At 43.9% G+C, this 23,751-nt stretch overlaps 1 protein-coding gene across 3 annotated transcripts in view; it reads left to right on the forward strand.

Moving 5' to 3' along the window:
* The window catches only part of PBRM1 (polybromo 1), a 471,441-nt gene that overhangs the window by 323,031 nt on the left and 124,659 nt on the right, over positions 1-23,751 (forward strand). For all 3 annotated transcript variants that reach the window (XM_053721036.1, XM_053721037.1, XM_053721035.1), the window contains 2 exons: positions 18,690-18,899; positions 19,296-19,497. In XM_053721036.1, the coding sequence (XP_053577011.1) occupies positions 18,690-18,899; positions 19,296-19,497 (412 nt within the window). The remainder of the gene's footprint in view (positions 1-18,689; positions 18,900-19,295; positions 19,498-23,751) is intronic.

Below are 23,751 nucleotides of genomic sequence, written 5' to 3' on the forward strand. Positions count from 1 at the left end.
CTCCCCCCCACAGTTAAAACTTCAAACTGCCCACAAGTTTTATGTTTTAAGAAAAGCCGTTTTCTGCAGGCACTATTATCTGTGTAATTTATTTGTTGTAACCTCCATGGGGGAAGAGGGAGGGGGAGGCTGTGATGCTGCATATACACTCCGTGCAGAAGATTTCTGCTTTTCAAGACTTCTCCTTTTTATATAAATCACTAAGGGCTGATAGTTGTACAAGCTTAGTGATCCTTTAGCAATGGTCACCTGCATTGAAAGAGATCATTGCTAAACAATCACTAAGCTTGTACAACTGTCAGCCCTTAGTGATTTATATAAACAGGAGAAGTCTTGAAAAGCAGAAATCTTCGCACGGAGTGTATATGCAGCATCACAGCCTCCCCCTCCCTCTTCCCCCACGGAGGTTACAACAAATAAATTACACAGATAATAGTGCCTGCAGAAAACGGCTTTTATTAAAACATAAAACTTGTGGGCAGTTTGAAGTTTTAACTGTGAGGGGAGTTAGAAACACAAATACACAGTACTTAATAAGCATTTTATTAAAGTTAAAATGTATATGATGTGTATTATACCTACATGGCTAAATCTAATACATTTATACTCTAACTAATAAATATGTTTCTTCAGTCACATCAGCTCACACAGATGTGATCCTCTAAGTATACTGTATGTAATATAGCCGTGTGTGTCACTTGACTGCATCATGAGCATGTGACTTCTGTGCCCCTGCCTGTAGCGTGCGTTACAATATGGCAGCTTACATAAGAGAATCAAGCAGTGGATCAGTGCTGTAATTTAAAACAATATCCTTCTACAGTTTGGGGTAAGAGGGGCATATAAAATAGTCAGCAGTGATTATTTTATTTCTCTTGTAAGATGTATCGAGTCCACGGATTCATCCTTACTCGTGGGATATTCTCCTCCCCTACAGGAAGTGGCAAAGAGAGCACCCACAGCAGAGCTGTCTATATAGCTCCCCCCCTTAGCTCCACCCCCCAGTCATTCTCTTTGCCTACTCTAAGAAACTAGGAAGTGCAGAGCGAGTGTGGTGACAAAAATGTTAGTTTTTTATTTCTCAAGCAAAAGTTTGTTATTTTAAATGGTACCGGTGTGTACTATTTACTCTCTGGCAGAAAAGGGATGAAGATTTCTGCAAGGAGGATTATGATCTTAGCACTTTGTAACTAAGATCCACTGCTGTTCTCACAAGGGCTGAAGAGTACAGGAAAACTTCAGCTGGGGGAACGGTTTGCAGGCTAAGCTGCATATGAGGTATGTTCAGTCTATATTTTTTCTAGACAGACTGTGTTAATTCTAGAAAAGGCTGGCAATATCCCCATGAAGGAAGGGTAAGCTGTATTCAGACACTTGGATAGGAATTTCAGCTTGCATGAAGGGCTCATAAGTTACTGGTGACACTGTTAGAAAAAAAAAAAGAAAAAAAACGTTTTTGTTTGTTCAGTAAATGATGCAATTATAACTTTTTTTTTCGAAGGGACTAAAGGGGTCATTGTGGCTTGTTTTGGTTTTTTTTTAACCCACATGGTTAATTGAGAGACACTCTGGTGTTTGTTTGATAGGCCTCAAAACATCGAGTGAGGTGGGAGGGGCCTATTTTCGCGCCTCAGTTGAGCAGTTTCTTTTCCTTAGAGGCATCCAGCTGCCTCTCCAGTAGTTCCTGCTGTGTTTGAGGGCTGTAAAGGAGGTTTCTTCCCCACAAATCGTTCTGAAGGGCAGGTAGGCGCCACAGCAGAGCTGTGGCAAGGTGCTAAAAGTCTTTTTTACCGGTTTTGACGTTTTTTCAATCCGGTTTTGCCATTAAGGGGTTCATTGTTTATTTGCATAGCTGTGCAAAGTTACTAAGGCTGTAAGATACTACTGTAAAAATTTCGTTAAGTTTACTGGTTTTTTACACTGTTTTGCAGAACGTGTGCAGCTTTTTTTCTCTTAAAGGCACAGTACCGTTTTATTTCTAAGTGTTATTTACTTTGATTACAGTGTTTTCCAAGCTTGCTTGTTACATTACTAGCCTGTTAAACATGTCTGACACCAAGGAAAATCCTTGTTCTATATGTTTGGAAGCCATTGTGGAACCCCCTCTTAGAATGTGTCCCAATTGTACTGATATGTCTATAAATTATAAAGAACATATATTAGCACTTAAAAATAGAGCAATAGATGATTCTCAGTCAGAAGTAACTGAGGGTTCACCATCTAGCTCTCCCCAAGTGTCACAACCAGTAACGCCCGCACAAGTGACGCCAAGTACCTCTAGTGCGTCTAATTCATTTACTTTACAAGACATGGACACAGTTATGAATACAACCCTCAGAGGTTTTATCCAAACTGCCTGGTTTATAAGGAAAGTGGGACAGCTCTGGGTTAAGGAAAAATGCTGAGCCGTCTCATGCTTTAGTAGCCGTATCTGATATGCCCTCACAATGCTTTGAAGGGGTGAGGGATTTGTTATCTGAGGGAGAAATTTCTGATTCAGGAAAGTCGCTTCCTCAGACAGATTCTGATATGACAGCCTTTAAATTTAAGCTTGAACACCTCCGCTTATTGCTTAGGGAGGTATTAGCAACTCTAGATGATTGTGACCCTATAGTGGTCCCAGAGAAATTGTGTAAAAAAGATAAATACTTAGAGGTTCCTGTTTACACTGATGTTTTTCCAGTCCCTAAGAGGATTGTGAATATTATTGCTAAGGAGTGGGATAGACCAGGTATTCCGTTCACTCCCCCTCCTGTTTTTAAGAAAATGTTTCCCATATCTGACACCATAAGGGACTCATGGCAGTCAGTTCCTAAGGTGGAGGGAGCTGTTTCTACTCTGTCTAAGCGTACAACTATACCTATCGAAGACAGTTGTGCTTTCAAAGATCCTATGGATAAAAAATTAGAGGGTCTCTTGAAGAAAATTTTTGTTCATCAAGGTTTTTCTCTCCAACCTATTGCGTGCATTGTTCCTGTAACGACTGCAGCTGCTTTCTGGTTTGAGGCTCTAGAGGGGACTCTTCAAATGGAGACTCCATTAGAGGAGATTATGGGCAGAATTAAGGCCCTTAAGTTGGCTAATTCTTTTATTACAGATGCCGCATTTCAACTGGCTAAATTAGCGGCAAAGAATTCAGGTTTTGCCATTTTAGCACGCAGGGCGTTATGGCTTAAATCCTGGTCTGCTGATGTGTCATCTAAATCTAAACTTTTGAACTTCCTTTTCAAAGGTAAGACCCTATTCGAGCCTGAACTGAAAGAGATTATTTCAGACATCACTGGAGGGAAAGGTCATGCCCTTCCTCAGGATAGATCAAATAAGATGAGGACCAAACAGAATAATTTTCGTTCCTTTCGGAACTTTCAGAGTGGTCCCGCGTCAGCTTCCTCTACTGCAAAGCAAGAGGGGAATTTTGCCCAATCCAAGTCAGTCTGGAGACCTAACCAGGCTTGGGACAAGGGTAAACAGGCCAAGATGCCTGCAGCTGCTTCTAAAACAGCATGAAGGGGTAGCCCCCGATCCGGGACCGGATCTAGTAGGGGGCAGACTCTCTCTCTTCGCTCAGGCTTGGGCAAGAGATGTTCACGATCCCTGGGCTTTAGAAATTGTGTCCCAGGGATATCTTCTGGAATTCAAGGGCTCCCTTCCAAGGGGGAGATTTCACATTTCTCGATTGTCTGTAAACCAGACAAAGAGAGAGGCGTTCTTACGCTGTGTAGAAGACCTATATACCATGGGAGTGATCCGCCCAGTCCCAAAAGAGGAACAGGGGCTAGGGTTTTATTCAAACCTGTTTGTAGTTCCCAAGAAAGAGGGAACTTTCAGACCAATCTTGGATCTCAAAATTCTAAACAAGTTCCTCAAAGTTCCATCATTCAGGATGGAGACTATTCGGACTATTCTACCTCTGATCCAGGAGGGTCAATATATGACTACCGTAGACTTAAAGGATGTGTATCTACACATCCCTATTCACAGAGATCATCATCAATTCCAGTTTGTGGCCCTTCCCTTCGGGTTGGCCACGGCTCCCAGAATTTTCACAAAAGTGCTAGGGTCCCTTCTGGCGGTTCTACTTCCACGGGGCATAGTAGTGGCGCCTTATCTAGACGACATCTTGATTCAGGCGTCGACTTTCCAGCTAGCCAAGTCTCACACGGACATTGTGTTGGCTTTTCTGAGATCTCACGGGTGGAATGTGAACATAAAAAAGAGTTCTCTCTTCTCTCTTACAAGAGTTTCCTTCCTAGGGACTCTGATAGACTCTGTAGAAATGAAAATATTTCTGACGGAGGTCAGAAAGTTAAAACTCTTAACCACTTGCCGAGCTCTTCATTCCATTCCTCTGCCATCAGTGGCTCAGTGTATGGAGGTAATCGAACTCATGGTAGCGGCAATGGACATAGTTCCTTTTGCCCACCTACACCTCAGACCACTGCAGCTATGCATGCTCAAGCAGTGGAATGGGGATTATGCAGATTTATCTCCTCAACTGCATCTGGACCAGGAGACCAGAGACTCTCTTCTCTGGTGGTTGTCTCAGGACCACCTGTCCCAGGGAATGTGTTTCCGCAGGCCAGAGTGGCTCATTGTAACGACAGATGCAAGCCTGCTAGGCTGGGTTGCAGTCTGGAATTCCCTGAAAGCACAGGGCTTATGGTCTCGGGAGGAAGCTCTCCTTCGTATAAACATTCTAGAACTGAGAGCGATATTCAATGCACTTCAGGCAGGGGCCTCAGCTTGCTGCGGCCAAATTCATCAGGTTTCAGTCGGACAGCATCACAACTGTAGCTTATATCAATCATCAAGGAGGAACAAGGAGTTCTCTAGCGATGGTGGAGGTAACCAAAATAATCCAGTGGGCAGAGGATCACTCTTCCCATCTCTCAGCGATCCACATCCCAGGAGTAGGGAACTGGGATGTGACTTTTCATCCGGGGGAGTGGGAACTCCATCCGGAGGTATTTGCCCAGCTGATTCAGCTATGGGGCACACCAGAATTGGATCTGATGGCGTCTCGTCAGAATGCAAAACTTCATCGCTCTGGTTCCAGGTCCCGGGATCCCAAGGCGGTACTGATAGATGCTCTCAACCGTTTCCTCTCCTTCCACGTCTGGTTGCCAGAATCAAGCAGGAGAGAGCTTTGGTATGCAGGACTTGGTATGCAGACCTAGTGGACATGTCCTCGGTTCCACCGTGGACTCTGCCAATGAGGCGGGACTTTTTAATCCAAGGTCCGTTCACGCATCCAAATCTAATTTCTCTGCGTCTGACTGCTTGGAGATTGAACGCCTGATTCTATCAAAGTGTGGTTTCTCTGAGTCGGTCATTGATACCCTGATTCAGGCTAGAAAGCCTGTCACCAGGAAAATCTATCATAAGATTTGGAGCAAATATCTTTATTGGTGTGAATCCAAAGGTTACTCGTGGAGTAAGATTAGGATTCCTAGAATATTGTCTTTTCTCCAAGAAGGTTTGGAGAAGGGATTATCTGCTAGTTCCCTAAAAGGACAAATATTTGCTTTGTCTATTCTTCTTCACAAACGTCTGGCGGATGTTCCAGACGTTCAAGCATTTAGTCAGGCTTTGGTCAGAATCAAGCCTGTATTTAAACCTGTTGCTTCGCCATGGAGCCTAAACTTAGTTCTTAAAGTTCTTCAAGGGGTTCTGTTTGAACCTATGCATTCCATAGATATTAAGCTTCTATCTTGGAAAGTTTTGTTTTTAGTAGCTATCTCTTCGGCTCAAAGAGTTTCTGAGCTATCTGCTTTACAATGTGATTCACCTTACCTTGTTTTCGATGCAGATAAGGTGGTTTTACGTACCAAACCTGGGTTTCTTCCTAAGGTTGTTTCTAATAAGAATATCAATCAAGAGATTGTGGTTCTTTCTTTGTGTCCTAATCCTTCATCTAAGAAGGAACGTTTGTTACACAATCTTGATGTGGTTCATGCTTTAAAGTTCTACTTACAAGCAACTAAAGATTTCCGCCAAACATCATCTTTGTTTGTTGTTTATTCTGGTAAACAGAGAGGTCAAAGGGCTACGGCTACCTCTTTCCTTTTGGCTGAAAAGCATCATCCGTTTAGCCTATGAGTCTGCTGGACGGCAGCTTTCTGAAAGAATTACTGCTCATTTTACTAGAGCTGTGGCTTCCACATGGGCTTTTAAAAATGAGGCTTCTGTTGAACAGATTTGTAAGGCGGCGACTTGGTCTTCGCTTCATACTTTTTCAAAATTTTACAAATTCGATACTTTTGCTTCTTCGGAGGCTTTTTTTTGGGAGAAAGGTTCTACAAGCAGTGGTGCCTTCCGTTTAAGATACTGTCTAGTCCCTCCCTTCATCCGTGTCCTAAAGCTTTGGTATTGGTATCCCACAAGTAAGGATGAATCCGTGGACTCGATACATCTTACAAGAGAAAACATAATTTATGCTTACCTGATAAATTTATTTTCTCCAACATAGGTGTGTCCGGTCCACGGCGTCATCCTTACTTGTGGGATATTCTCTTCCCCAACAGGAAATGGCAAAGAGCCCAGCAAAGCTGGTCACATGATCCCTCCTAGGCTCCGCCTACCCCAGTCATTCTCTTTGCCGTTGTACAGGCAACATCTCCACGGAGATGGCTTAGAGTTTTTTTTTGGGAGAAAGGTTTTGCAAGCCGTGGTGCCTTCCATCTAGGTGACCTGATTTGCTCCCTCCCATCATCCGTGTCCTAAAGCTTTGGTATTGGTTCCCACAAGTAAGGATGACGCCGTGGACCGGACACACCTATGTTGGAGAAAACAGAATTTATGTTTACCTGATAAATTACTTTCTCCAACGGTGTGTCCGGTCCACGGCCCGCCCTGGTTTTTTAATCAGGTCTGATAATTTATTTTCTTTAACTACAGTCACCACGGTATCATATGGTTTCTCCTATGCAAATATTCCTCCTTAACGTCGGTCGAATGACTGGGGTAGGCGGAGCCTAGGAGGGATCATGTGACCAGCTTTGCTGGGCTCTTTGCCATTTCCTGTTGGGGAAGAGAATATCCCACAAGTAAGGATGACGCCGTGGACCGGACACACCGTTGGAGAAAGTAATTTATCAGGTAAACATAAATTCTGTTTCTCTTGTGATGTATCGAGTCCACGGCCCGCCCTGTATTTTAAGACAGGCATATATATTTTTATTTTAAAACTTTCAGTCACCACTGCACCCTATAGTTTCTCCTTTTTCTTCCTAGCCTTCGGTCGAATGACTGGGGGGGTGGAGCTAAGGGGGGAGCTATATAGACAGCTCTGCTGTGGGTGCTCTCTTTGCCACTTCCTGTAAGGGAGGAGAATATCCCACAAGTAAGGATGAATCCGTGGACTCGATACATCACAAGAGAAATAAATTTATCAGGTAAGCATAAATTATGTTTTTTATTAATAAGAAAAAGTAGGTTTTAGGGATTTTCATTAGGTGTTAAATGTCCCTTTAAGCAACTTTCTAATTACTCATATTAATTTTTCTTCATTATCTTTCTAACTTTATTTCTCCAACATAGGTGTGTCCGGTCCACGGCGTCATCCTTACTTGTGGGATATTCTCTTCCCCAACAGGAAATGGCAAAGAGCCCAGCAAAGCTGGTCACATGATCCCTCCTAGGCTCCGCCTACCCCAGTCATTCTCTTTGCCGTTGTACAGGCAACATCTCCACGGAGATGGCTTAGAGTTTTTTAGTGTTTAACTGTAGTTTTTATTATTCAATCAAGAGTTTGTTATTTTAAAATAGTGCTGGTATGTACTATTTACTCTGAAACAGAAAAGAGATTAAGATTTCTGTTTGTATGAGGAAAATGATTTTAGCAACCGTTACTAAAATCCATGGCTGTTCCACACAGGACTGTTGAGAGGAATTAACTTCAGTTGGGGGAACAGTGAGCAGTCTTTTGCTGCTTGAGGTATGACACATTCTAACAAGACGATGTAATGCTGGAAGCTGTCATTTTCCCTATGGGATCCGGTAAGCCATTTTTATTCACACAGTAAATAAGGGCTTCACAAGGGCTTATTAAGACTGTAGACATTTTCTGGGCTAAATCGATCATATTTACACATATTTAGCCTTGAGGAATCATTTAATCTGGGTATTTTTTGTAAAATAATATCGGCAGGCACTGTTTTAGACACTTTATTCTATTGGGGCTTTCCCTAATCATAGTCAGAGCCTCATTTTCGCGCCGGTATGGCGCACTTGTTTTTGAGAACAGCATGACATGCAGCTGCATGTGTGTGGAGCTCTGATACATAGAAAAGTCTTTCTGAAGGCATTATTTGGTATCGTATTCCCCTTTGGGCTTGGTTGGGTCTCAGCAAAGCAGATTCCAGGGACTGTAAAGGGGTTAAATATAAAAACGGCTCCGGTTCCGTTATTTTAAGGGTTAAAGCTTCCAAATTTGGTGTGCAATACTTTTAAGGCTTTAAGACACTGTGGTGAAATTTTGGTGAATTTTGAACAATTCCTTCATACTTTTTCGCAATTGCAGTAATAAAGTGTGTTCAGTTTAAAATTTAAAGTGACAGTAACGGTTTTATTTTAAAACGTTTTTTGTGCTTTGTTATCAAGATTATGCCTGTTTAACATGTCTGAACTACCAGATAGATTGTGTTCTGACTGTGGGGAAGCCAAGGTTCCTTCTCATTTAAATAGATGTGATTTATGTCATAATAAATTTAGTAAAAATGATGCCCAAGATGATTCCTCAAGTGAGGGGAGTAAGCATGGTACTGCATCATCCCCTCCTTCGTCTACACCAGTTTTGCCCATACAGGAGGCCCCTAGTACATCTAGCGCGCCAATACTCCTTACTATGCAACAATTAACGGCTGTAATGGATAATTCTATCAAAAACATTTTAGCCAATATGCCCACTTATCAGCGAAAGTGCGACTGCTCTGTTTTAGAAAATACTGAAGAGCATGAGGCCGCTGATGATATTGTTTCTGAAGGGCCCCTACACCAGTCTGAGGGGGCCAGGGAGGTTTTGTCTGAGGGAGAAATTTCAGATTCAGGAAAAATTTCTCAACAAGCTGAACCTGATGTGATTACTTTTAAATTTAAGTTGGAACATCTCCGCGCTCTGCTTAAGGAGGTGTTATCCAATTTGGATGATTGTGATTATCTGGTCATTCCAGAAACACTATGTAAAATGGACAAGTTCCTAGAGGCCCCGGGGCCCCCCGAAGCTTTTCCTATACTCAAGCGGGTGGCGTACATTGTTAATAAAGAATGGGACAGGCCCGGTGTACCTTTCGTACCTCCCCCCATATTTAAAAAATTGTTTCCTATAGTCGACCCCAGAAAGGACTTATGGCAGACAGTCCCCAAGGTCGAGGGGGCGGTTTCTACTCTAAACAAGCGCACCACTATACCCATAGAAGATAGTTGTGCTTTCCAAGATCCTATGGATAAAAAATTAGAAGGTTTGCTAAAAAAGATGTTTGTTCAGCAAGGTTACCTTCTACAACCAATTGCATGCATTGTCCCTGTCACTACAGCCGCGTGTTTCTGGTGCGATGAGCTAGAAAAGGCGATTATTAGTAATTCTTCTTCTTATGAGGAGATTATGGACAGAATTCGTGCTCTTAAATTGGCTAATTCTTTCACCCTAGACGCCACCTTGCAATTGGCTAGGTTAGCGGCGAAAAATTCTGGGTTTGCTATTGTGGCGCGCAGAGCGCTTTGGTTAAAATCTTGGTCAGCGGATGCGTCTTCCAAGAACAAATTGTTTGACATTCCTTTCAAGGGGAAAACACTGTTTGGCCCTGACTTGAAAGAGTTTATCTCTGATATCACTGGGGGCAAGGGCCACGCCCTTCCTCAGAATAGGTCTTTCAAGGCCAAAAATAAACCTAATTTTCGTCCCTTTCGCAGAAACGGACCAGCCCCAAGTGCTACGTCCTCTAAGCAGGAGGGTAATACTTCTCAAGCCAATCCAGCCTGGAGACCAAGGCAAGGCTGGAACAAAGGAAAGCAGGCCAAGAAACCTGCCACTGCTCCCAAGACAGCATGAGATGCGGGCCCCCGATCCGGGACCGGATTGGTGGGGGGCAGACTCTCTCTCTTCACTCAGGCTTGGGCAAGAGATGTTCTGGATCCTTGGGCGCTAGAAATAGTCTTCCAAGGTTATCTTCTGGAAGTGATTCATCCTGTTCCATTAAAAGAACGAGGGATGGGGTTCTACTCCAATCTGTTCGTAGTTCCCAAAAAAGAGGGAACGTTCAGACCAATCTTAGATCTCAAGATCCTAAACAAGTTTCTCAAGGTTCCATCGTCCAAAATGGAAACCATTCGAACAATCCTTCCATCCAGAAAGGTCAATTCTTGACCACGGTGGATTTAAAGGATGCGTATCTACATATTCCTGTCCACAAGGAACATCATCGGTTCCTAAGGTTCGCATTCCTGGACAAGCATTACCAGTTCGTGGCGCTTCCTTTCGGATTAGCCACTGTTCCAAGGATTTTCACAAAGGTACTAGGGTCCCTTCTGGCGGTGCTAAGACCAAGGGGCATTGCTGTAGTACCTTACTTGGACGACATTCTGATTCAAGCGTCGTCCCTTCCTCAAGCAAAGGCTCACACGGACATAGTCCTGGCCTTTCTCAGATCTCACGGATGGTAAGTGAACGTGGAAAAGAGTTCTCTATCTCCGTCGACAAGAGTTCCCTTCTTGGGAACAATAATAGACTCCTTAGAAATGAGGATTTTTCTGACAGAGACCAGAAAAACAAAACTTCTAAACTCTTGTCGGATACTTCCTTCCGTTCCTCTTCCTTCCATAGCACAGTGCATGGAAGTGATAGGTTTGATGGTAGCGGCAATGGACATAGTTCCTTTTGCGCGCATTCATCTAAGACCATTTCAATTGTGTATGCTCAGTCAGTGGAATGGGGACTATACAGACTTGTCTCCGAAGATACAAGTAAATCAGAGGACCAGAGACTCACTCCGTTGGTGGCTGTCCCTGGACAACCTGTCGCTAGGGGTGACCTCCCGCAGACCAGAGTGGGTCATTGTCACGACCGACGCCAGTCTGATGGGCTGGGGCGCGGTCTGGGGATCCCTGAAAGCTCAGGGTCTTTGGTCTCGGGAAGAATCTCTTCTACCGATAAATATTCTGGAACTGAGAGCGATATTCAATGCTCTCAAGGCTTGGCCTCAGCTAGCGAGGGCCAAGTTCATACGGTTTCAATCAGACAACATGACGACTGTTGCGTACATCAACCATCAGGGGGGAACAAGGAGTTCCCTGGCGATGGAAGAAGTGACCAAAATCATTCAATGGGCGGAGACTCGCTCCTGCCACCTGTCTGCAATCCACATCCCAGGAGTGGAAACTTGGGAAGCGGATTTTCTGATTCGTCAGACATTGCATCCGGGGGTGTGGGAACTCCATCCGGAAATCTTTGCCCAAATCACTCAACTGTGGGGCATTCCAGACATGGATCTGATGGCCTCTCGTCAGAACTTCAAGGTTCCTTGCTACGGGTCCAGATCCAGGGATCCCAAGGCGACTCTAGTAGATGCACTAGTAGCACCTTGGACCTTCAACCTAGCTTATGTATTCCCGCCGTTTCCTCTCATCCCCAGGCTGGTAGCCAGGATCAATCAGGAGAGGGCGTAGGTGATCTTGATAGCTCCTGCGTAACCACGCAGGACTTGGTAGGCAGATCTGGTGAATATGTCATCGGCTTCACCATGGAGGCTACCTTTGAGACGAGACCTTCTTGTTCAAGGTCCGTTCGAACATCCGAATCTGGTCCTACTCCAGCTGACTGCTTGGAGATTGAACGCTTGATCTTATCAAAGCGAGGGTTCTCAGATTCTGTTATTGATACTCTTGTTCAGGCCAGAAAGCCTGTAACTAGAAAAATTTACCACAAAATATGGAAAAAATATATCTGTTGGTGTGAATCTAAAGGATTCCCTTGGGACAAGGTAAAGATTCCTAGGATTCTATCCTTTCTTCAAGAAGGATTGGAGAAAGGATTATCTGCAAGTTCCTTGAAGGGACAGATTTCTGCCTTGTCTGTGTTACTTCACAAAGAGCTGGCAGCTGTGCCAGATGTTCAAGCCTTTGTTCAGGCTCTGGTTAGAATCAAGCCTGTTTACAAACCTTTGACTCCTCCTTGGAGTCTCAACTTAGTTCTTTCAGTTCTTCAGGGGGTTCCGTTTGAACCCTTACATTCCGTTGATATTAAGTTATTATCTTGGAAAGTTTTGTTTTTGGCTGCAATTTCTTCCGCTAGAAGAGTTTCAGAATTATCTGCTCTGCAGTGTTCTCCTCCTTATCTGGTGTTCCATGCAGATAAGGTGGTTTTACGTACTAAACCTGGTTTTCTTCCAAAAGTTGTTTCTAACAAAAACATTAACCAGGAGATAGTCGTGCCTTCTTTGGGTCCGAAACCAGTTTCGAAGAAGGAACGTTTGTTGCACAATTTGGATGTTGTTCGCGCTCTAAAATTCTATTTAGATGCTACAAAGGATTTTAGACAAACATCTTCCTTGTTTGTTGTTTATTCTGGTAACAGGAGAGGTCAAAAAGCAACTTCTACCTCTCTCTCTTTTTGGATTAAAAGCATCATCAGATTGGCTTACGAGACTGCCGGACGGCAGCCTCCTGAAAGAATCACAGCTCATTCCACTAGGGCTGTGGCTTCCACATGGGCCTTCAAGAACGAGGCTTCTGTTGATCAGATATGTAGGGCAGCGACTTGGTCTTCACTGCACACTTTTACCAAATTTTACAAGTTTGATACTTTTGCTTCTTCTGAGGCTATTTTTTGGGAGAAAGGTTTTGCAAGCCTTCCATTTAGGTGACCTGATTTGCTCCCTCCCTTCATCCGTGTCCTAAAGCTTTGGTATTGGTTCCCACAAGTAAGGATGACGCCGTGGACCGGACACACCTATGTTGGAGAAAACAGAATTTATGTTTACCTGATAAATTACTTTCTCCAACGGTGTGTCCGGTCCACGGCCCGCCCTGGTTTTTTAATCAGGTCTGATGATTTATTTTCTTTAACTACAGTCACCACGGTATCATATGGTTTCTCCTATGCAAATATTCCTCCTTAACGTCGGTCGAATGACTGGGGTAGGCGGAGCCTAGGAGGGATCATGTGACCAGCTTTGCTGGGCTCTTTGCCATTTCCTGTTGGGGAAGAGAATATCCCACAAGTAAGGATGACGCCGTGGACCGGACACACCGTTGGAGAAAGTAATTTATCAGGTAAACATAAATTCTGTTTTTAAAAAGCAGGAATGTAAAGCTTAGGAGCCGGCCCATTTTAGTTTCAGCACCATGGCTAGCGCTTGCTTATTGGTGGCTACAGTCTACATTTAGCAACCAATAAGTAAGCATAACCCAGCTTCTGAACTAAAAATGGTCCGGCTCCTATGCTTTGCATTCCTGCTCTTTAAATAAAGATAGCAAGCGAACGAAGAAAAATTCATAATAGGGAGTAAATTAGAAAGTTGCTTAAAAATTGCATGCTCTATCTCAATCATTAAAGACAAAATTTGGTTTTAGTGTCCTTTTAAGCTATTACCTTCCTGTTACTATGGAGCAAACTATTTTTAATGCGGTTTAACTAGTTTACGTCTATTTATTTGCAAGGATTGGAAGGTTGTCCTTCTTTAGTCCTTAGCTCTTTAGGGACTCCTCTTAGGAGCGGCCTTCCTAAATTACCCATTGATAGGCGCGAGGATAGGCCTGAGGAATCTTATACTGTGAAGGATCTGAGCCTCAGGATCCTGGTGATGTGATAAGAGGATTTGTCCTTTAACCCCCTTGAGTGCTAACGACGGCTTTGAGCCGTCACAGAGTTTCCCACTCAGGTGCTAACGACGGCTCAGAGCCGTTGCTAGCACTCTCCCACCTTGAGGGAGATCTGAGGGCTCACATCCGCTCCTACCCCGGCGATCGGGCCTGTATAGTGACAGGCATCTCCGGGGCTTCACGTTATGCGCAGTGACGTCACGCACAATGACGTGATGACGTCACGGCGCAACTTTATAATGTTAAGGTCTATCCTCCCTTAGTTCAGAAAGGACAGTTCATGACCACTATAGATCTGAAGAATGCTTGCCTTCATATCCCAATCCACAGGGAACTCTTTCAGTTTGGCTTCCTGGACCAGCACTTCCAGTTTATTGCTCTTCCGTTTGGACTAGCTACTGCCCCAAGAATTTTCACAAAGGTTCTGGGGGCTCTCCTAGCCGTGGCCAGAACCCAGGGTATTGCAGTAGCACCGTACTTGGACAACATTCTGGTACAAGCACCATCCTTGCGTCTAGCTGAAGAACATTCGGAATCTCTTCTCTCTCTCCTTCGATCCCATGGATGGAAGATAAACCTAGAAAAGAGTTCTCTTATTCCAATCACCAGGGTAGAATTCCTGGGCACTATAATAGATTCACTAGTCATAAGGATATTTCTTTCAGACCAGAGACGCTGCAAGCTGGCTTCGGCATGTCTTGCCCTCCGTACCTCCTCAAGGGCCTCTGTGGTGCAGTGTATGGAGGCGATTGGTCTCATGGTGTCCTGCATAGACATAATTCCCTTTGCCAGGTTCCGTCTGACCATTACAGCTGTGCATGCTGAGAAAGTGTAACGGCAATCATTCGGATCTGTCTCAACAGATCTCTCTGGACCAGTGGGGGTCCACGAGAAGATGTTGGTGGTCCCTTGACACCATCAAGCAGGAATTAATCTCCTCTGATCTTGTCACCCCTATCGTGCTCTAACTCCCTACAGTGCCTGACTTGACATCAGTGAAAACCAATGGTGGAGTTAAATTACAATCTCCTTACGCACATTGCGTGGTACTGCGCAACTTGCGTAGCTAGATTGTATTTTTAACTCCTCCCGCCCGGCGCGCTGCTCAGAGGAAGATGATTCCATTCTAAAGCCAGCAGAGGTTGGTATAGTCTTGGCTTGAAATAGTGGAATTAAAGTATTTAAAAAAAGAAAATCTTAAATTTTTTTTCTCATATTTCATTTATTTTCTTCCCATTACCTGTCTCTTTGTAACAGTTCTACAAAGGATTGACTTACATCACTGTTTGTTTTCTTCCCCTCCATCTTTTTTTTTATTTTTATTTTTTATTATATTAATTATTTTTCATTCTAATCATTTTCCCACGCACCAAGTCATTCCACCTGAATTCCAGTAATTGCCATCCAGCAGATCAGCTATATCCCACCAGTATTATAGTAATTGCCAGTAACATCAGTCGTGGTTAGCTCACATAGATATTGAGAGCTTTCTGATATAAACTTAATTTATGACTCTGTCTGTCCATGATCATAAGTAGTTTTGAATAATTCCTAACTGGGGAGGTGACTTGGCAGTCTTGTGGTCCTTTTAAACATAATTCTTTTTTTCTCACTTTCTGCCTCTCTGTTTCCAGTTCAAAAGTTGGCACTCACCCTTCATCTGTCATTTGGAAGTATTCTCTTAGTTCTCTCATTCATTTTTAAAAATGTGTAAACTTAGCTATGGTTATATACTCGTTATGTACAGTATGTGTGTGTGTATGTTTGTGTATATATATATATATATATATATATATATATACATATACATATACATTATACAGGTTTGCACCTTTTTTTTAAAAAAAAAAAATTTTTTAGTGGTCCACAGGATTCAAAATTGTGAGTTTAGTGGTCCCTGAGGTCCGAAAAGGTTGGCAGCCCCTGCTCTGGACAACCGGTCGAGAGAATCGCTTTCTTGGTGGCTCTGTCCAGATCACTTGTTCAGAGGGACATCCTTTTTAAGACCATCCTGGGAGATTGTAACTACAGATGCAAGTCTCTCAGGATGGGGAGCCGTTTGTGGAGCCAAGAAGGCTCAGGGCCTTTGGTTTCGGAAGGAGAGCTGTCTTCCGATCAACATTCTGGAACTTAGAGCAATCTTCAATGCTCTGAAGGCTTGGCCCCGTCTGAGTTTGTCCCAGTTTATCAGATTTCAATCAGACAACATCACCTCGGTGGCTTACATCAACCACCAGGGAGGAATGAGGGAGGTATCTCGGATTCTGGAGTGGGCGAAGGCCCACAACTGTTTGCTGTCAGCTATCTACATTCCGGGTGTGGACAACTGGGAAGAGTATTTTTTTCAGCAGACAATCCTTTTATCCGGGGAATGGTCTCCCCATCCTGAGGTGTTTGCGGAGATATGCAACAGGTGGGGGACTCCGGAGATGGATCTCATGGTATCCCGTCTCAATACCAAGCTACCCAGGTATGGGTCGAGATCCAGGGATCCTCAGGCGGAGCTAATAGATGCATTAGTGGTACCTTGGAGGTTCAGTCTAATATACCTTTTTCCACCATTACCTCTCCTTCCTCGAGTAGTGGCCCGCATCAAGCAGGAGCAGGCATCAGTGATACTGATTGCTCCATCGTTTCCGCGAAGGATGTGGTTTGCGGATCTAGTGGGGATGTCGTCATCTCCTCCATGGAAGTTACCTTGTCGCAGGGATCTGCTGGAAAAAGTTTCTTTTGGTCATCAAAATCTAGATTCTCGGAGACGGACTGCGTGGAGATTGAACGCTTAGTCCTTGCCAAGAGAGGTTTCTCTGAGAGAGTTATTGATACTCTCATTCCAGCTTGTAAGCCGGTTACTTGTCGCATCTGTCATTAAGGTGTGGAGGACCTACTTATTCTAGTGTAAAGAGCGTTGGATCACCTGGCATATGGTCAGGGTTTCTACGATTTTTTCCTTTCCTTGGGTATATGTTTACCACAAGTAAGGAATGAAGCTGTGGACTCTACTCATATTAAAAAGGAAAACATAAATTATGCTAACCAGATAATTTCCTTTTCTTCTGTATGAGGAGAGTCCACGGCCCCCTCCCGTATTCTCTGAAGGGCGGACTTAATTTCTCCTACTGTTCCTTGTTCCCTTGGCAGAATGACTGTGATATGTGGGAAGTGGGGGAGGTATTTAAGCTTTTGGCTGGGGTGTCTTTGCCTCCTCCTGGTGGCCAGGTTCTGAATTCCCACAACTAAGGAGTTAAGCCGTGGACTCTGCTTATACAGAAGGAAAGGAAATGTTCTGGTAAGCATAATTTATGTTTTTCAGCTAAAACAAGATTGTACTCCCATAATTTGGCTATGCAATTTGAAAATCTGGCAGCTTTATAAACTGCTAGTTGATCATTTTTTCAGCAGCTCTTTTTAGCTTGTGGAAAATGGAAATCTTGATAGTTTAGTAAACTGCTGGATGCCGTTAACACTTTTTGACGACCATTAATAACAGCTGTTGTACTAACAGCAGCAATTTTAACTCGGCCTCAGTTTAACTCCCACATAAAGTGCTACTCTGAGCCTTAAGATATTGAGCAGAAAAAGGGCAGTGATTGACAGCCACATGCATACTTTAACTCAGTGACTATGTCTTGGTTAGCAGCTGCAATGTGTTCAATCAAAGCTATTTGGGGATTAAACACATATGCCTAGTTTCCATTGCTGTTGTAAACTGTATAAATCTCCATAGATTTTAGCCACCAATTTACACAGTGTACAACAGCAATGTAAACTAGGCTGTAGTTAGTTAGGGGTGTTTTTTTAAGTGATAGTAAACACCCTGAAACTATAATTTACAATGTTTAATTTAACGTAGTAAAACTACTTCATAATGTAGTTTCATTATTTATTTTGTCCCCTTTTATACAATTTATGTCTGATAAACGTGGGGTTTTCAATTCTGAATACAGTACTACTGCACAATTCACAAACCTAACCCTAATACCTATCTGTTCCTCATTGGTCTCAGCAAAGACTATAGGATAATAGACTGCAAAACAATGCAGGTGTTGCTAACATGATGATTGCAACTAGTCTTGTCTGTCCCAGTTATTAATCCAGATTGGCTCTCCAAATATGGCAATTAGTGGGGGGAGTTTGGGTATTGAGAAACAATTCCAGCAGAAAAGGCATTAATTTGTTTAAAATAATGTTTTCACTTGACTGCTGATATTCTACTGGAATATAATTTGTGACAGTTTAAAATAAAATATTCTAACAAGCTTTTTTTAAAAAAAAATATCTCACTTGTTAGCTGTTTTTCATGTAAAATATTATATTATATATAGGTGTGTGTGTATATGTACAGTATATAGTGTAATATAGCCTTCACAAGCAGGAAAATAGTTTTTCAAACCATTGTACTACTATTCTTTTACATGAAATGACACGTTTTAACCATTATCAGGCACAACAGTATTTTTCTGTAGCATGCATTGGAAGCATATAGGATCATTGCTGAATGAATTTTCATGTGTGATGTGCTATTGTCAGCTAAAGTGCTTCTTGCTTAAACCATGTCATTAGAAGTGCTGCTTTTGTGTTTGATGGAAATTTAATCAGCTAAACAAATTGGCTTTTTTAATAATTTGCTTGCGAGAGCTAAGAACTTTGGACAAATTGAAAAGCAGCAATACCACGTATATCTGCTGTCTTCCAAAATATATTATCATATTGTTATAATTACATATTAGTTAAGGTCATGGCATTCCGCTATGAACGACGTTTATCTTTTCAAATGCAAAACCCAAAAAACAACGAAAAGCTTTCTTCTTTTATTTTCTTCTTTATCATTTTTGTTAATCCTTTGCAATTGGTGTTTTAAAACACTAAATCAGGCCGCCGTGCTTTCAAGCTCTCCCCGATGCTCCGACGACCTGACGCCAGAGGTCAGGCTGCCTTCCCCTTCCTCACTGGCACAAAGGGGAAACCTTACAGAGGCAGAGCCCACAGAAACACCCACTGCCACTGACAGACAAACGAAAGATGGAGATCCAGTGGAGACAGTGGACAGCAAATTACCAAAACAGTATTTAGACAACGGAAAGGTAAATTTTGGAGATCCAAGGTCAGACAACATGCTGATAACAGTAGTTGGGAGGATAATGGTTTGTTCTCTTGGGTGGGAGGGAGGATGTCGTGGTATTGCTGCTTTGAGGTGCCTGTGTTGTGTGTGTTTAGAAGAGTTAGAAAACCCTCAAACTACTACTAAGTAGAGTAGACTATTTGTTTATCGTATGAAAGAAAACATTTCATTTTCCACATCTTCTGTCTCATAGAACTCATCTAACATAGAATCATACAAAAATTCTCAACTTTCTAACATTGTCTAGTTTCACAGATTCAAACAGAACAGTTGATGCAGCTGAGATTACCTTACGTTGACTACTTTCCCTACTGTTAATCCCATATGAGATAATTAAATATTGTTTTTCTCATTTCAGTCTACTCCCAAGTCTTCTAAGAACAGCAGTAAAAAAGAAGGTGGAAAGAGGAAAATTAATATGAGTGGCTACATCTTATTCAGCAGTGAGATGAGAGCAGTCATCAAAGCCCAACATCCAGACTACTCATTTGGAGAACTTAGCCGTTTAGTAGGAACAGAATGGAGAAATCTGGAGGCACCAAAAAAGGCTGACTATGAAGGTAGCAATAAACTTAATATTTTACTTTTTCCCCTTAAGATATTGGGACATTGTCTTTACAAAATACTAATTTCTTTCATACAGGTGGTGAGAGTTAACGATCCATTACTCATGGGAATTACTCTTCTCTAACACTTAGGAGGAGGCAAAGATTCCCAAACCTCAAGAGCTCTATAAAACCCCTTACACATACTTCAGTCTTTACTTTGCCTACGCTGGAGGTGGTTGAAGAATGAAGATGTGCAAGTGTTCTTCAGAGAGAGGGGTTTTCTGTATATGTTGATTCCCGGTTTCCCCTCAGATTACAGTGCTTGTCAGAGGGATGTATTTTGGTTTATGCTTTGTGATTCTATGCTTTCACCTCATGGGAAATTCTCTATAAACCCTCTATAATCAGTCGCATGGCCTTGTCTTTTTCCTTCCTTTATGGATCTACAATATTCTCTTTATTCCATAACCTCTACTGATATGTTTCAGTACTGGTTTGGCTGTCTGCTACTTTTTGCTAGTGGAAGAGTGTCAATTGGTAAGTGTGATGGAATACCGGCTACCCCGACTGGGTAGCTCTGCCAAGGATTCTCCCAGTGCCTGGAACCAGCCGCTATGTAGCGGAGAAAGTGATTTTAGCAGAAGCCCACCCAAATAACTAGACAAACTAGCGTTCGGGTGAAAACACGAGTTTACTTTATTAGGAAACACACACGACATTTATCCACAAACTGATCTTGATAAGTCTTTTCAGTCCCTCATCTCCCGACATTCCCGCCCCTACAGACAGGCTGGCGCCACCATAGTGTCCATTGTTACCCAGTGTCCAGCGGTACAGGGATGATGCATTCGGGGTGATACTGGGGGAGCGGCGATACTTCCAGGGTGTCGTTGGAAAGCCCTTGGTCCCTAGCTGATAGTCCAAAAATCCCTGGCTTGGGGGCCAGAGCTATGGACATCCAACCATACACCGGGAAGGCCACTGGAGACTAGGTGATGAGGGGGAGTCCGAAACCCCATTCCCATGGGAGCTCCTCCTCGGCAATCACCACACCTCTGGTCCTCCCCAAGAGGTATTAATTCCCAGAAGAGAAGAGCTCTGGGACAAAGGACCACTGGAGCGACCTGGGTTAAAGAGGACCGTGGATCCTAGCTGATGCAGCCGGCAGTTCCATGGGACCAGCCAGCTGAAGGGGCAATCTGCTGAATATAGCTCAGAAACCCCAGTTTCCAATGGAGATCACCTCTGGCCTTGCCCACCTCTTGCCCTCCCCAAGGGGTACCAATCCCCAAGAGAGCGGAGCTCTGGGACAAGGGATCCCTGAAGCGGCCAGAGGTAATGTTTCCCGGGGGTGCTGGATTCGACGGCCAGCCGGTAGTTCCAGGAGCCCGGCCGGAAAGGGATAGGTCGGTCAGAGACCAGCTCTTTCAAGATCCGATTCAACATACATTTCTCACAAAAGGGAAGGGTTTGGAGATCGAGGTTGCTCTGAGGAGTCCAAAACCGCCAAGAAACGAGAGGGGGTTAGGTAGTAGGGGGTAGGGGTTTAACCCTTGCAGCCCAGTATCAGTAACAGTAAGTATATTTTTATTTAACATGTATACACTCATTTGGCTATATTATGGGCACTTTTTTATTTAATTTTTTTTTATTTATATATGACCCTGGGATCTTTCACTATTCTCTTGCTTTTGCGTGTTTTTGTTTTGTCGCTCTTAATATTTTTTTTGAGTGTCAAAATTACGCTCATTGGGTTAGTACACATTCCTTATTTTGCAAGGTTTTTTTTTGTCTTTTTTCTCGCACACCAGGTTTATCTGTTGAGTTACCACACGTCCCTTTAGATTTCCTGTGCATTAGTGTACGCATGTCGGGTTAGCACACGTTTGCTCGGCTATACTCGTGTCGGGTTTTCAGCAGGCTCAATCTCATTTAAACCGTCAGTTGTTTTTCGTGCGTTCGGAAGTAATGTTATTTTCTGCTGTTAGGGTTAAATGGTTTAAATTCCTCAAGAGCTTTTTTAAGGGTTTTTATATGCTTTAATGGAGCAGCAGGATTCTGTCCATAAATCTACCCAAGAAGTGGAGTCTGCTGAAAACCTTCTACAAGTGCTATGTGCCCTGAGCCCAGGTAAACTGTTGTATCTTCAGACGGTGAAGTTTACTGTGGGGATGAGGATTTCAAATCTGAAGTTGAATTTGATTTAAAGTTGAACACATTTGTTCTCTTTTAAAAGAGGTCTTAATTACTTTAGGAGTTAAAGATCCTAAAGCTTCTGATGAATAACCTTGTAATCGTTTAATTGCAGTTTTTAGGACAGTTGTTACTCTCCCTGAGTTTTTCCCTGTGACTGATGCAGTCTCTGACATGTTCGATCTATCTATCTATCTATCTATTGGGTACTTGTAGAGCGCAAACTAATCACCCGTGAGGGTCTCAAGGCGCTATGGGAGGGGGGAGAGGGGGGCTAAGGGATGACGATTCAGTCGAAGAGCCAGGTCTTGAAGTCCTTCCTGAAGTTTGTAAGGGAGGTGGATTGTCTGAGGTGCAACGGGAGGGAGTTCCATGACCTTGCTGCCATATAGGAGAACGATTTTCCTCCAGCTGTTTTTTTATTGATGCGGGGGATGACTGCGTGTGCTTGGTCGGCAGAGCGGATTTCTCTGGAGGGGGTGTAGAAATTGACACGGTGGTTGATGTATTCAGGACCGATATTGTGGAGGGCCTTGAATGCATGGGTTAGGAGCTTGAAGGTGATTCTCTTGTTGGCGGGGAGCCAGTGTAGGTTCCTTAGGTTTTGGGTGATGTGGTTTTGGCGAGGGATGTCGAGGATGAGTCGGGCCGAGGTGTTCTGGATGCGTTGGAGTCGTTTCTGGAGTTTGATGGTGGACCCAACGTAGAGTGCATTGCCGTAGTCCAGTCGACTACTGACGAGGGCGTGGGTGACAGATTTTCTACTTTCGGTGGGGATCCACTTGAAGATTTTTCGCAGCAGGTGGAGTATGTGAAAACAAGTCGAAGAGACGGCGTTGACTTGGCGGTCCATGGAAAGTGATGAGTCGAGGATGACGCCTAGATTTCGTGCGTGGTGTGTTGGAGTTGGAGGGTGTCCGAGGGCTGTGGGCCACCAGGAGTCATCCCATGCAGATTTGGTTGGTCCGAGGAGAAGGATTTCGGTCTTGTCAGTGTTGAGTTTGAGACGGTTGTTGTTCATCCAGGTGGCGATTGCTGTAAGTCCTTCATGGACGTTTTTCTTGGGGGTGGCGCGGGGTCTTGGGTGAGTGAGATGATTAACTGGGTGTCGTCAGCGTAGGAGACGATGTTGAGGTTGTGTTGTCAGACGATGGCGGCGAGGAGGGCCATATAGATGTTGGAGGATGGGGCTAAGAGAAGAGCCTTGGGGTACGCCGCAGATGATTGCTGTGGGATTGGAGGAGAAGGGTGGGAGTCTGATTTTCTGGGTTCTGCCACTGAGGAAGGAGGTGATCCATTCCAGGGCCTTATTGTGTAGGCGCGTGAGGAGGGTGCTGTGGTCTACAGTGTCGAATGCGGCTGAGAGGTCTAGAAGGATGAGGGCGGCAATCTCTCCTTGGTCGAGCAGGGCACGGATGTCGTCTGTGGCGGCGAGGAGGGCGGTCTCGGTGCTGTGATTGCTCCTGAAACCGGATTGGAAGGGGTCCAAGATGTGGTTGGTCTCGATGTTGTCAAGAAGTTGTGCGTTGATGGCCTTTTCGATTACTTTGGCTGGGAAGGGGAGTAGAGAGATGGGACCAGTGTTCCCTCTAAGGACAGTTTTATGTGCAGCCCAGCAGTGAAACAGTTAACAAGAGAACCATACCTTGCCATCTGCATTGTGCAGTGTTTGCTAATTGCAGGGTGTGGTTACCTAATTAACTGTTTCACTGCTGGGCCGCACACAAAACTGGCCTTAGAGGGAACACTGGATGGGACGGTAGTTTTTAGGATCTATGGGGTCAGCTGTGGGTTTCTTCAGCCGAGGTTTCAGCTCTGAATGCTTCCAGTCATCTGGGAAGGTACCAGTTTTGATGGAGCAATTTATGGTGAGTCAGAGTTCGTGGGCGAGGGTAAAACCCGCTTTGTTGAATATGTGGTGCAGGCATGGGTCTGAGGGTGCTCCGGAGTGGATAGATTTCATGATTCTGAGTGTGTCCTCCGTGGTGAGGGGGATCCAGGTAGTCCGTAGACGGTGGTGGGTGGGTCGGCGGTGAGTGGTGAGTTCTGGAGCTCGAGGCTGTTGTAGATGTT

The sequence above is a fragment of the Bombina bombina genome, chromosome 7, assembly GCF_027579735.1.
Source record: "Bombina bombina isolate aBomBom1 chromosome 7, aBomBom1.pri, whole genome shotgun sequence".
In the NCBI taxonomy this organism is placed as follows: Eukaryota; Metazoa; Chordata; class Amphibia; order Anura; family Bombinatoridae; genus Bombina; species Bombina bombina.